The sequence below is a fragment of the Puma concolor genome, chromosome B1, assembly GCF_028749965.1.
Source record: "Puma concolor isolate L17-30 chromosome B1, mPumCon1.1.hap2, whole genome shotgun sequence".
NCBI lineage: Eukaryota > Metazoa > Chordata > Mammalia > Carnivora > Felidae > Puma > Puma concolor.
Window position 1 is genome coordinate 174,122,076 of NC_141670.1, and position 15,421 is coordinate 174,137,496.

Consider the following 15,421-nt stretch of genomic DNA (forward strand, 5'->3'; position numbering starts at 1 on the left):
TGGAAGGTAAATATAAAAATATAACATGGGGCAAGTTTTAGATTATAAATTCAGGGTGGTTTGTTTATTTCTCCATATTTATGAGGTGGCTTTAAAATAAAAACTATCTCCTGCAGTAGCCTTTTTCTTGAGACGTTTCTTTTATTATAGTTGGGGATAGAGAAGGAGCTTTAAACCTTTCTGCAGATGAGGTAATTTTTAACAGAGTCTTATCAGGGTTTCTGGCTGGCTCAGTTGGTGGATTCTTGATCTCAGGTCATGAGTTCGAGCCCCACATTGGGTGTAGAGATTATATACGTGTGTGTGTGTATATATACGTGTACATATACACGTATATATACACATATATACGTGTATATATAACACACACGCACATACATACATACGTACAGCTTAAAAATTAAGAGAGGCTTCGCTACCAGCAAAAATCCAAGCAGTTAAGGGAGAGGAAGCAGGAGACAACCAGGAGAACTACTTGTAGTATATGGGCTTTTTTTAATTATGGTATTATTTTTTTGCAGGACCTTAATTCCCATTTTACATCAGAAAGCAAAGAGAGGTACTCCACACCAAGCAAAACAGGCTGTTCATTGTATACATGCCATATTCACCAATAAAGAAGTCCAGCTTGCACAGATTTTTGAGGTATATATATATATATATATAGGATGTGTTTATGTTGATTTTTATTCTTATGCTGTGTGGTTTGTTGAAGATGGAAGGTAAATTTTTTTTTTGGCTATTTAGTTTCACCCTAGTATATATATTCCATGGGAGCAGGGACACTCTTTTTCCAGCACTGTATTCACAAACTTTACATCAGATTATATGTTCAAATACTACATTTAGAAGAATATTTTGTGTGTTTGTGTTAGAACATTTTAATTTTCACTTTATTGGCTTGGTGGTCCACTTATCCTCAGAAAGTATTAGTAGATAACTTTGAACCACCCAGTTTAAAGTACCTGTCAACCCTACCTGAAAATTAATCCTGTTTGCCTTTTCTTATGTATGATCCTTGGCCTGATTCCACTACTAGAAAAGTACTCTTGTTTCTGTAAATTGGATATAGTATCAACAAAACCATTTGAACCCTTATTTTTTATGGTCCATGGGCATTTAAAATGTCCCCACAGGATAAGAAATCCACCAACATAACAAGCCTATTGTTGTACATGGCTTGAAAATAATGCTGATTTGATGATGCAGAAATGTTCTTGTTTTTACTTCTGCCTTTTACGTGGGCTTTTGTTTTCTTTTTCTTTTTTCTGCATTCTTTCATCATATTAAATTTCAGTAAGTACAATAAGAATCAAGTGTCTGATAAGGCTGAAGTTACTTTTGATCATATCATTAGAACAGATTTGTTTGGGCACAATAAATTCAGGAGGGTCAGGAGCATTTACTGTTTCCATAGAATGTAGATATTTATAAAACAAAATTGGTAATTTTGACTGTTTTATTTTTATAGCCACTCAGTAGGAGTCTGAATGCTGATGTACCAGAACAACTTATAACTCCATTAGTTTCATTGGGCCACATTTCTATGTTAGCACCAGATCAATTTGCTTCCCCAATGAAATCTGTAGTAGCAAATTTTATTGTGAAAGATCTGCTAATGAATGACAGGGTAAGTTTCTAATTTAATTAAATTTAGAATAATGAGACTAAAACTATTTATATCTTCATCACAGAAACATTTCTGCCTCTCTATTTAATTTTCTTTTCCTTTTAAATTATTGCGTGTTTTCCCTCATTTATTTACTTAAATTTCCAAATGACATCCTGACTTCAGTATAGCTATTACCAGAACTTAACATTTAAGAAAGAAAAAATGAGAACATGAGATGAATGAATCATTAAGTAAAAAATATAAATCAAATGCTGTTGTCCTAACATTTGAAGGACAATTTACTGGGGTGCTAGAATTTTATCAAATGTTGTTAAAAATATAAGTAGAATTGTATTTAACATTTTGAATTGTATTTAGCATTTCGGAATATAATTACATTGCAGTTTTGGCACTAGACTCATACTCTGTTCTAGTTGCTGAAGTGTGCGGGTGGGTAGGTGCTCACAGTGTGTGTGTGCACATGCTAATTTATTAGCTCCGGGCTGGAACCCAGGAATGTATAGCTTGAAAAGGCTCCCCAAGAGATTCCTGAAACACATACCTGATTAAGAATTCACTTTACCAAGTAATGGGGCGCCTGGGTGGCGCAGTCGGTTAAGCGTCCGACTTCAGCCAGGTCACGATCTCGCGGTCCGTGAGTTCGAGCCCCGCATCAGGCTCTGGGCTGATGGCTCAGACCTGGAGCCTGTTTCCGATTCTGTGTCTCCCTCTCTCTCTGCCCCTCCCCCGTTCATGTTCTGTCTCTCTCTGTCCCAAAAATAAATAAACATTGAAAAGAATTCACTTTACCAAGTATTAAATTAAAAATGAATGTTGAATGAAGACAAGTCTGTTTTACCTGCTGGATCATTGTTGATGACTTTCAAGGGAGTGCTATTTTATCCAGCTTACCTATTCCTTCCACGTGATCCAGTAGTCTTGGAGCCTTTGATATCCAAACTTAAAAAGAAAGACATTTTAGTGCATTCCTTCCTCTCCCTTCCCCCATTTAGATGTAATAGACAAGGATAGAAGAACATAGCCAAAGTCTCATTTCCCACTTAACACATTCAGGCTGTGTTTTGCACTGTTGATAGATGTGGCTGGTAACCAGTGTGAAATTTAAGACCCCTCTTAAACGACTTGATTGTTGATGGATTGTAGTTTAAGGTGGCTCTTTTTTGTTGTTTATGTGGTAAAATATGCATGATTTAAACTTTGGCAATTTTGCTATTTTTAAGTGTACAATTCACTTACGTCATACACACCAGCATTCTTGTTTTTGTTGTTGGGTGGGTATTTTTGTTTTGTTTTGTTTTTTAAGAAACAAACAAGTTGAGGGGCACCTGGGTGGCTCAGTTGGTTAAGCGTCCAACTCTTGCTTTCAGCTCAGGTTATGATCTCGGGGTTTATGAGTTCAAGCCCCACGTCAGGCTCCACGCTGATAATATAGAACCTACCTGGGATTCTGTCTTTCTCTTCCTCTTTCTCTGTCCCCCCCTTGCTCGTTTGTGCTCTCTCTCACAAAATAAATAAACAAACACTAAAAAAAAAAAAAAAAAAAAGTTTAATACCATGTATGCCTCCTGTATACATGGGAAATACCCAGGAAAGCCAAATAACTCTCCAAAATGACCCAAGCCACCACCTAAAATATGTACCCACGTTGTTGTGTAACTGTCATCACTATTTCCAGAACTTTTTAATCTCAGATAAAAACTCTGCATTCATTAACCAGTAACCCCCACAGCCTCTGGTAAACTCTGTTGTACTTTCTTCTGACTCTGAATTTGCCTGTTCTAGATACCTCTCATCATACAATATTTGTCCTTTTGTGCCTGGTGTATTTCACTAGCATACTCATTTCAAGGTTCATTTGTGTTATGTATCAGAAGTTCATTCATTTTATGCCAGAATAATATTGTATGTGTAGCCTACATTTTGTTTATTCATTTGTTGATGGACAGTTGGATTTTTTCCCACCTTTTGACTTTGGTGAATAATGATGAAATGAACATTTGCATCCCTGTTTTCAAATCATTTTGGATATATGCCTAGGAACGGTATTGCTGGCTCCCAAGGTCATTCTATGTTGTACTTTTTGAGGGACTGCCAAACTGTTTTCCACAGTGTCTATACCATTTTGTGTTGTTTCTTCACAGCTTTGCCAATGCTTACTCTTTTCTGTGTTTTTGATAATGGCCATTCTAGTGGGTATAAAGTAGTATCTCATCGTTTTGCTTTGTGTTTCACTAATGATTTGATAGACGTGGCTGGCAACCAATGTGAAGTCCTTCTAACAATGTAGAGGGTTTTTTTTTCTTTTCATGTGCTTTTGGCCATTTATGTATCTTTGGATATTTAAAGTCATTTGCACGCTTTTAATTGGGTTGTTTATCGTTTCTGAGTTCTCAGAATTCTTTATATATCCTATTAAACCCTTCTCAGATATTTGCCAAATCAAACAACATGAAGATTTTCTCCTATATCTTCTAAGAGTTTTATAGTTTTAGCTCTTAAATTAAGATCTTTGATCTATTTTGAATTAATTTTGAATATAAGGTAACAATGCATCTTTATTTTTTGCTCTTGGACGTTCTAATTTTTCTAGCACCATTTGTTGAAGTAATTGGTCTCAGCACCCTTGTTAAAAATCAGTTAACCATATAGTTGAGGATTTTCTGCATTCTTTGTTTCATTCCACTGGTGTATGATTTGTAGTAAGTTTTGAAATCAGGAAGCTCAAGTCCTCCAACTTTGTTCTTTTTCAAGCCCTGGTGACTTTCCTGTAGGATTCCTAGAGCACTGCATTATTCAGCATGAAAAACTTAATGAAGGAAACTTCAAAATTCTTTCTAAGAATTAAATATATTTAATTGTCTATAGTCAACAGGTGAGAAGAATGGAAAATTATGGTCTCCAGATGAAGAGGTTTCCCCTGAAGTACTAGCAAAGGTAAATTTGTGTAGGCCTTGATAACTTTTATGTTGAAATAATGAACATTCATAGATCCTTTAACTTGACATTAAATGAGTATCAAAAGTTGTGTTTCTCAAAGAAATTGTAGTCCTCATGGAGTTACTTACATATATGTCAGCATTTTCCATTGAACTTCCTGCCTGGTGAAATAATTTCAATGAGGCTGTTATACACAGAAATTGTTTGTAGGGTATTGATGCTCAGAAGCATCTCAGGTCTAGCCTTACTACCACTCTCTACAAAAATATGAATATTAACTTGGCAAAAGTGGATAGCTGTCATCAAATTGGTAACTTTTGATAGTTGCAAAATGTACCTCAATAAAGCTAACTTTTAAAGTGGTAGTATTGGGTTGACAACAAGTCTTCATTATCTTAAAATCTGTTTCACCTTTTGTGGCTTCATAGTCATGTTCCATCAATTCCTTTTTCCAGGTTGTCAATAAATACTGTAAATAACACCTAGATGCTTTAGCTAATTTTTCCATGTGTACTGGTAGCAGTCTTTTGAGTGTAAACCTCCAAGTAATTATGACCACAAATAATTAGGGAATCTCCTAATTTTATATTTCAGGATAGTCACACAGCATCACACTTCATAATTTCTTCAAAATAGTTTTTTCAGTACTACAAAAAATAGTAAAGTCTATCTAAATGGCACATTTTAATCACTGTAACAGGTATAGTTTAAATAGTTATTTTTAAAAAATGTATTTTCAAGTAATTTGAAGTTTTGGGGCAATGTGAAAAGCCTGAGATCAAGAGCCAGACTTTGGGCAAGTTATCTATTATAGTAATGTGTCCTAGTTGCCTTATCTGTTGGAAATGAAAATACCTCCCTTGTAGAATTGTTTGGGACATCAAATAGGTTAAAAACATTTACAGCTCTGGGAAAAGTGCCTATTACAGATTCAACAAGATAAATATTCTTATTGCTATGGTTATTATCCTACAGACTTGTTTCATAAAACATATTTACCAGCAATTAAGCAACCTCATTAATCTAATTAACATAAATTAATTTTCCCTTTAATTGAAATTTTAAGTTCCATTCTTTTTTTAGCATGTTAATATTTTATAGGTACAGGCAATTAAACTTCTGGTAAGGTGGCTGTTGGGTATGAAAAACAACCAGTCTAAATCTGCCAATTCAACTCTTCGATTATTATCAGCGATGTTGGTTAGTGAGGGTGACCTGACAGAGCAAAAGAGAATCAGGTGAGATTTTTCTTCCTTTCCAATTTTTACAGCTCAAAATGTTAGTAGAACTTATATAGGAATTATTTGCCTAATTAATATTGAATGTTGTAATTGTACCATATGCTTTGGGATCAGAACTGATGTACTCGAGGTTTACATCTCAAGCATAATGGAATGTTTCTTTTCACTTTTAAAGACCAGACTTTTTCCAGGAAACTTTTAGTCATAATCACTATGTATTACAGTTGCCTTCAACATTTGGTTCACTTAAGCAAATACCTGTTTAAATACTGCTCTTTGCAAAACACATGAAAAGCATTGCAGAGAAAACATAAGATTCAGTTTCTACCTTTCACCCTGTATTATAGTGATGGAACAAGTGGAGTGACAGTACTGTGAAATGAATGCAAGTTTCAGTGGAGGTTCAAAGGAGGAAAAGTCACAGCCCTCCTGGTGGTTTGCAGATTATACAAGGTTTCGCAAATGCAAAAAAAAAAAAAAAAGCAAAAGCCACATACACATTGTTTCCATTTCTACACATTGTCACTTTGTGAAATCACTATTGCTTCTATTTGTTGTTTTGTTTTGTTTTGGGAAAGCACCAGAGGGGAAGAGGGGCTGAAGGAAAGAGAGAGAACCTCATGCAGGCTCCATGCCCAGCACAGAGCCGGCTGTAGTGCTCCGTCTCACAATCATGAGATCATGACCTGAGCCTACTGAGCCACTCGTGTACGCCATATTCCTTTTAAGATGAAAATAAAAGCCAGATTTTTCATGATCCGTGTTTGTTTCAATTCTTGATTTACTACAGTCCAGGAGTACCAGCAGATAAAACTACAGAGTTCTACTTGTGATGTTTTCCTACTTTAAAATGTTTTATTACAAGACAGATTTAAGTATTCATGTATGCATTGAGTATTGAGCACTGTCATCCTAGGTACTGCTATGCTTGTTTTAAAGGTATAAAATCTCTCCTTCTAAGGAATATGCATTCTAGTGGAGGAGATAGGAAATGAGCAATTTCAGTAGAGATGCTGAATGGTTTGATAAACTGAAGAAAACCATGAGAAATTATCTTTCTCATAGAATAAGCCAAGGGTAGCTTTGTAGGAACAGATTAGAAGATTAGAGCTAAGTTAGCAATAATGAGAAGTTTTAAATTGGGGGAAACTATGTACAGTGTATGGCAAAGGCTTAATAATGAGCTCTTTATAAATTAGTGATAAATAGGATACCCACTAGAGATGAAGACTACAAATTATCAGTTTACCTTTTTAAAAATGTTTAACATTGTATGGAGCCTGCTTGGGATTCTGGTCCCTCCCTTCCCCCATCTCAAAAATAAATAAAACATTTTTTTTTTAATCATTTATATTCACTAGGAAAAGGACACTTCTCTCTTCTATTTCCCCACTCTTTCCTTTTACCCACATTCAAATAACATGAGCAAAACTTTTCTAAAAAATAAAAATAAATGTTTAACATCACTAAATATAATAAATGCAGTTTAAACATGGTGATACCTCTTGCCTGTCAATCAACAAAAAAATTTTTAAAGCCATCACTGCTTCACAGGATCAGGGAAATGGCTTCCCTCCTTACTCCTGTGAATATAAATTAGCACAGTCTTGGCAGGACAGTTTGGCATTTTGGGTATAGTTCCCTATAAATGTTACCCTTTGACTATTTTTATACTCATGAAATATAAGAGAATCATACAAAAATGTGTATATGAACATATTTTCAGCATTTTTTTTATCATCACAGAAAATAGGGGAATGGTTAACTATGGAACACATGTCATGAAATATTAGGCAGATCTAAATTAGGTGTTACATATCCTATGCTAATTGTACACTAATGTAACCATGCTATGTAAATTTAGCTTGGGCTCTAGAATCAGAAACTTATACAACTCTATACTCCATTTACTAGCTGTGTGAACTTGTATAAATCACTTTTCTAAACCTGTTTCCTCATAGAGTGAAAATTAAATAAAGCCTGTGAAGTGTTCACTCACTGCCTAACAGAGTTAAGTACCCAGATGGTAGTTGTTTATTTTTTAATCCCTGAATCATTTGAGTCAGAAGCCATTTGAAGTTCTCTCAAAAATACCTATGTTCAGGACACCTGGGTGGCTCAGTCGGTTGAGTGTCCAACTCTTGGCTTTGGCTCAGGTCGTGATCCCAGGGTCATGGAATCGAGCCCCACATCAGTCCCTGTGCTGAGTGTGGATCCTGCTTAAGATTCTTGCTCTCCCTTCCTCTGCCCCTCTCCCCAGCTCATGTTCTCTCTCTTAAAAAATAAAATAAAATAAAATAATAATAATAACAATAATAATAATTAATAATACCAGTGTTCACTTTGACAATCCTCCTGTCCAAGAGTGCGATGTTTTCTTGTACGATAATAATGGACTCAGCCAGCTTTCCTCATTTCCTAAAGTCTTTAAATATCATAACCATGCTATGTTTCACATAGAAGTTGAAAGAAGACTGTCCTTTCATCTCATCCATTGTCACATTTTACCATTTAGGAAATAAAAAACTACTGGGCGGGATGGTAGTGCTCAACCTCCTGGGGTTTTTTTGCTACAAAACAAAGTCTGCCCCAGAGACTAGTACCCCAAATAGACACTGGCTCTCAGTTCATATCCTTTCCCTTGTCTGTTACCTCCTTTTCCGTGGTATAAATCACCTCCTAATGGCTATATATGCATTTAAAAACTGTGGGAAATAGATTTGATATGATAGGTGGTTTAATCAGTTGTCTACAATGAATGTGTATTCCTCTTAAAATGAGGAATACTGTTCCTGATGTAAATGGTTCTTCCCAGCATTACACTTAGTGTAGTTGCGAATCATAAGCAGGGCTGTTTGTCTATGTATGGTAGAGGATCTAGGCTAGAACATAACTAAAAATGAAGGCAGATAAATTTATTAGTCACAATGATTTGAGCCTTTTTCCCCGTGTTGAGTTCAAGAACTAAAAGTAGCTTTCCCATATTTATACATTATGTCATTTTAAGCATAAGTTATGCTAAAGATCATAACACTCAAAAAGGGACCAAAGCATTGTTATGAATGATAATGGTTATAGGAAATGTTTATTTCTTTTTTGTTTGTTTATAGTAAATCTGATATGTCTCGCTTGCGATTAGCTGCTGGTAGTGCCATAATGAAGCTTGCTCAGGAACCTTGTTACCATGAAATTATAACCCCTGAACAGTTTCAGCTCTGTGCACTTGTTATTAATGTAAGTAATCGTCTTATTTTTGTCAGTTACTTTCCCTTCAAAGTTAAGTACATTTACCTTCTATGGATACAGATCCATTTACTGTGTGCACAAACAGAATTTGTATTACAATTATTCTAACTAAATATCTTATACATATTGTTATTTATTTCCCCCAGTATAACTATGATCTTTTTTTAATGAAGGCATTCAGAATAAACTGCTGTTTGGTAAATGTTTGCCAATTTTTTTTCTTAATGAAATGAGGTTATTTTGTCATAGTTTTAAAGGTACTAGTATTTTTATTTAAGTATTTTTGGTTTTCTGCTGCTGTAGGATGAGTGCTACCAAGTAAGGCAGATATTTGCTCAGAAGTTGCATAAGGCACTTGTGAAGTTACTACTCCCATTGGAGTACATGGCGATCTTTGCCTTGTGTGCCAAAGATCCTGTGAAGGAGAGAAGAGCACATGCACGACAGTGTTTACTAAAAAATATCAGTATACGCAGGGAGTACATTAAACAGAATCCCATGGCTACTGGTAAGTAATTTTGAAAGCTCTCAGTGTGCAAACATATCTTGTCAATGTACCAACTTGGGGGGTGCAGGGGGTTTATTTCCTATATTTCTATTGTAGTTAATAATAACACTAGGATTTTTATAGGATGCTGTCACTATAGTTGTGATGTATTTAACATATTAAATCTGGTTTCTAGGTCCTGTTTATAATGTATGAAACTGTTTGGGGGAATTACATTTTTCTTATGGGATCAGCAGTGTGGCTTGATTTAAACACATTGCTCAGATGTCAGAGAGTAAAGAATTACTTTCCTAGCTTTACCAAGGACTCACTATATAATCTCAAATTATCCTTTTGGCTTTAATAGCTTTCCACATTGAAATAAAAGTGTTTCAGTATCCTCTAGATACCATGTTGCCTCTAATTTTAAAGTAAATCAGGAAAAAGATGGAAACTGAAGTGGATAGAAAGCAAACTAGAGAGGGATTTTATAAAAGCTCTTATTACTGTTGTTGATAATAATGTTTTCACTTTAGAGAAATTATTATCACTGTTGCCTGAATATGTAGTTCCATACATGATTCACCTGCTAGCCCATGATCCAGATTTTACAAGATCACAAGATGTTGACCAGCTTCGTGATATTAAAGAGTAAGTCATGTAGAATTTCAAGAATTCTAGAAGTTATTTTTACTTTTTAATAAGATACCAAATATTTTTCCTGTTACTGTTCCCATTAGAATAAAAACTTCTCTGTGGTTTTATTTCTTATAAATTATTGTTTCATCTTAGAAAATTTTTCCATCTAACAAGCTCTTTTTGGTTCTTCTGATTGTTTCCTATTTGCTGTCAGCTGTGTCTTTAAAATAGGCTGGTTTGGGGCACCTGGGTGGCTCAGTCAGCTAAGCCCCCAACTTCAGCTCAGGTCATAATCTGACAGTTCGTGAGTTCGAACCCTGCATCAGGTTCTGTGCTAACAGCTCAAAGCCTGGAGCCTACTTTGGATTCTGTGTCTCCCTCTCTGCCCCACCCTCCTGCGCACGTGCTCTCTCTCAAAAATAAATAAACATTTAAAAAATTGGCAAAAAAATAAAAAGTATTATGATTTTGAAGTGCCTGGGTGGCTCAGTCGGTTAAGCGTCCGACTTCAGCTCAGGTCGTGATCTCACGGTTTGTGAGTTTGAGCCCCATGTTGGGCTCTGTCCTGACAGCTGGGAGCCTAGAGCCTGCTTCGGATTCTGTGTCTCCTTCTGTCTCTGCTCCTCCCCCGCTCACACTCTCTCTCTCTCTCTCAAAGATAAACATTAAAAAAAAATTTTTTTTTTTTTTTTTTTAAATAAAAGTATGGCTGGGGCGCCTGGGTGGCGCAGTCGGTTAAGCGTCCGACTTCAGCCAGGTCAGGTCACGATCTCGCGCTCCGTGAGTTCGAGCCCCGCGTCGGGCTCTGGGCTGATGGCTCAGAGCCTGGAGCCTGTTTCCGATTCTGTGTCTCCCTCTCTCTCTGCCCCTCCCCCGTTCATGCTCTGTCTCTCTCTGTCCCAAAAATAAATAAACGTTGAAAAAAAAAAAATTAAAAAAAAAAAAAATAATAAAAAAAAAAAAATAAAAGTATGGCTTTTTTGAGAGGCGCCTGGGTGGCTCAGCCAGGTGAGCATCTGACTCTTGATTTTTGTGTAGGTCATGATCTCACAGTTGTGAGTTCAAGCCCCACATTGGGTTCCATGCTGACAGTGAGGAGCCTGCTTGGGATTCTCTGTTTCCCTGTCTCTCTGCCCCTCCCCTTCTCTCTGTCTCTCTCTTTCTCAAAATAAATAAACATTAAAAAATATAATAATGAAAGTATTATGATTTTTGTATGTATGACATTAAAAAATATAATAAAAGTATTATGATTTTTGTATGTATGTCATTAAACCTTATTCCTAATCTTATTTAAGGTTGTAATCAACATTTATCTATGCCTCCTATAGCTTTTATCACTGAAATTGTGTCAGTATCTTAACTGGAAGAGATGTTATCTTGTCCAACATTACTGTTAAGCATTGGACTATGAGCTCCTTACATTTTGAAGCCTTGTCATTTCATTATTGTTGCTTCCAACACATTATTCCAGTAATACTGTCTTTCTGTAACTAAAAACTTCTCTGGCCTTCAATTACCTTATTCATAAAATGAAGGAGATAAAATAGATAACTCCTAAAATGTCTTCTAATTCTAATTTTTGTTTATTTTTTTAATTGTTTACATTTGTATTTACAATTTTTTTTCTTTAAAAACTTTGAGTTTGGGGTTTCCCAGAAAACACTTCCATAAAATAAAAACCTGATGTATGTGTTTGCGTAGAACGTGAGGTCTATGTCAGAGAACATTTTAGCTGTATTTCAGTTGCAAAGCAGTCATGTGAAAGAAGGACTAGACTTAAGAGAAGAAGCTATAACATGGGAAGGAGAGTACTGATGTACAAGAAGTAATTGGAGTTAGAATTGAAATCACTGGCACTTTTTGTTGTTCTGTCTAGTATGCAACATTTTTAATATCGTTAAGCAATTATTTTAAGTTTCCATGTAAATTGAAGTGTTAATATGTTTTTCAAACTGGTTATTTAACTTTGTGGAAATTATTAATTTATTGTGTCGCTATTTGCTTTGGCTATTCAGGATCTTTTATGGTTTCATAAAAATTTTAGAATTATTTCTTCTAGTTCTGTGAAAAATGCCATTGATAAGGATTGTATTGAATCTATAGGTTGCTGTGAATAGCTTGGACATTTTAACAATATTCTTCCAGTCCATGAGCACAAAATATCTTTCTATTTATTTGTGCATTCTTCAATATCTTTCATGTCTTCTAGTTTTCAGTATGGGTCAGAAGCATGACTGTGGTCAAGAAAAGATAGCTGTAGGGGCATCTGGATGGCTCAGTCGGTTAAGCATCCGACTGCGGCTCAGGTCATGATCTCACAGTTCGTGAGTTCGAGCCCTGCATCGGGCTCTGTGCTGACAGCTTAGAGCCTGGAGCCTGCTTCGAATTCTGTGTCTTCCCCTCTCTCTGCCCCTCCCCCACTCATGTTCGCTCTCTCTCTCTCTCTCTCTCTCCTTCAAAAATAAATAAAAACATTAAAAAAAATTTTTTTTAAAAGAAAGAAAAGATAGCTTTATAACATGAGAAATTGAGGGGGGTCATATAATCTATCAAAATTACTTTTTTATTCCCTTTATAATACTTTTTTATTCTCTTCTTTACCAAAATGATATATAGCCATACTTTAAAATACATAGGATTAAATTCAGTCTATCAATAACCATTATACTGTTTTGGGAATCAGTCAGTCTTGAGTAACAGGAGTGTTTATCTCTTTATGGACTCTTAAGAATTAATTGAATCAGAAAGATTTATTTTAGTTACAAAAGACAATTTAAGTTTTTCATTTGCCATATTTTAGTTACAATATATTTAACATTAACATTAGAAGTTTCAGTTCCTTGGCATTACTATTATTTTTTTTTTTTTAACGTTTATTCATTTTTGAGAGAGTGAGAGAGAGAGAGCGCGCACAAGTTGGGGAGTGGCATAGAAAGGGAGACACAGGATCCGAAGCAGGCTCCAGGCTCTGAGTTGTCAGCACAGAGCCTGACCCAGGGCTCGAACTCACAAACCACGAAGTCATGACCTGAGCTGAAGTCTGATCCTTAACTGACTAAGCCACCTAGGCTTAGTATTACCTAGGCTGGTATTACTATTATTTTACTTTGAAAATGATCCCTAACCACCTCCTTATCCCTAAGAAAAAGAGTGAGAAAATGTCCTGATGTTTTACATTGTGTGGGATTAGTTGGGAGAATTTTATGTATTCTAACTGGAATTGTGTTAATTCATCCTTATATTTTTGAGACCCTTCAGTTGCTGTATTAAAGAAATGCAGTATTATAGGGGCTCCTGGGTGGCTCCGTCGGTTAAGCATCCGACTTCGGCTCAGGTCATGATCTCGCAGTCTGTGAGTTCGAGCCCCGCATCAGGTTCTGTGCTGACAGCTCAGAGCCTGGAGCCTGCTTCAGATTCTCTGTCTCCCTCTCTCTCTGCCCCTCCTTTGCTCATGCTCTGTCTCTCTCTCTCTATCAAAAATAAATATTAAAAAAATTTAAGAAATGCAGTATTATATAATGATTTGAGCTTGGATTGTGTCACCAAATAGATTTGTGCGCAAATTCTACCATTTTACCAGTTGTGTGAACTTACTTCATGTCACTTAATTTCTCTATGCTTTAATGTTCATATTTATAAAATTATACTAAGTTGTGAGGATTGATTGAAGGAGATAGTATGTGTAAAATAATCAAACAGTGGTTGGCATATTAAAAAAAAAAATCTTTCACCTTATTGGCTAACTATACTCCTGGTTGTTACTCTTTTTGATGCAATTATAAATGGGAATGTTTTCTTAATTTATTTTTCTAATAATTATTAGTGTAAAAAATGCAACAGATTTTTGTGTATTGATTTTGTTTTCTGCAACTTTAATTTGTTCTAACAGTTTTTTGATGGAGTCTTTAGGGTTTTTTATGTATAATATCATCTTATCTGCAGCTAATGACAGTTTTACTTCTTTTCCAGTTGGATGCCTTTTATTTCTTTTTCTTGCCTAATTGTTCTGGCTAGGACTTCCGAATACTTTCTAAATAAAAGTGGTAAAGACATCTTTGTCTTGTTCCTGATCTTAGAAGAAAAGCTTTCAGCTTTTCACCATTGAGTATGAAGTTATATGTGGTCTTTATTATGTTGAAGTATGTTCTTTCTATAATCACTTTGTTGAGAGTTTTTATCATAAATATATGTTGAATTTTGTTGAGAACTTTTTCTGCATCAATTAGAGATGATCATGATTTGTATTCTTCATTTTGTTAATGTGATATACCACATTGATTCACTTGTGGATGTTGAACCATCCTTGCATCCCTGGAATAAATCCCACTCAGTCATGGTGTATGATCCTTTTAATGTATTGTTGAATTCAGTTTGCTAATATTTTATTGAGGATTTTTGCATCTATGCTTATCAGGAATATTGGCCTGTAGCTTCCTTTCTTGTGGCATCCTTGTCTGGTTTTGGTATCAGGATAATTGCTGGCCTTGTAAACTGATTTTGGAAGAGAGTCCTCCTCTTTTTTGGACAAATTTGAAAAGGATTGATATTAATTCTTCTTTGAATGTGTGGTACAATTCACCAGTGAAGCTCTGTGGTCTTAGACTTTTGCTTGTTGGAAGGTTTTCAGTTACTAATTCAATTTCCTTTCTAGTAATTGGTCTTTCACGTTTTGTTTCTTCATGATTTAGTCTTGGTAAGTTGTATATTGCTAGGAATTTATCCATTTCTTCTAGGTTGTCTAGTGTGTTAGCATATAATTTTTCATAGCATTCTCTTATGATCCTTTGTATCTCTGTGGTATCAGTCATAAATCTCCTTTCGTTTCTGAGTCTTCTTTTTTGTTTTTTCTTGGTCGGTCTAGCTAAAGGTTTGTCAATTTTGTTTACCTTTTTTTTTTTTTTTTTTTTAATGTTTTAGTTATTTTTGAGAGAGAGAGAAAGAGAGAGAGCATGGGAGGGGCAGAAAAAGGGAGACACAAAATCTGAAGCAGGCTCCAGGCTCCAAACGGTCATCAGTGCAGAGCTCAAACCCACAAACTGTGAGATCATGACCTGAGCCAAAGTCAGATGCTTAGTTGACTGAGCTACCCAGGTGCCCTAATTTTGTTTATCTTTTCACAGAACCAGCTCTAGTCTCATCAGTTTTTTTTCTTGTCATTTTCTCTATTTCGTTTATTTCTGCTCTAATTTTTGTTATTTTCTTCTAACTTTGGGCTTCATTTGTTCTTTTTTCCCC

At 35.5% G+C, this 15,421-nt stretch overlaps 1 protein-coding gene across 1 annotated transcript in view; it reads left to right on the forward strand.

The window, feature by feature from the left end:
* Nucleotides 1–15,421, forward strand: part of PDS5A (PDS5 cohesin associated factor A) — a 134,595-nt gene that overhangs the window by 95,238 nt on the left and 23,936 nt on the right. Inside the window, exons 20-26 of the mRNA XM_086705211.1 lie at nucleotides 522–645; nucleotides 1,472–1,630; nucleotides 4,499–4,567; nucleotides 5,672–5,808; nucleotides 8,922–9,045; nucleotides 9,361–9,565; nucleotides 10,081–10,195. Of these exons, the coding sequence (XP_086561337.1) occupies nucleotides 522–645; nucleotides 1,472–1,630; nucleotides 4,499–4,567; nucleotides 5,672–5,808; nucleotides 8,922–9,045; nucleotides 9,361–9,565; nucleotides 10,081–10,195 (933 nt within the window). The remainder of the gene's footprint in view (nucleotides 1–521; nucleotides 646–1,471; nucleotides 1,631–4,498; nucleotides 4,568–5,671; nucleotides 5,809–8,921; nucleotides 9,046–9,360; nucleotides 9,566–10,080; nucleotides 10,196–15,421) is intronic.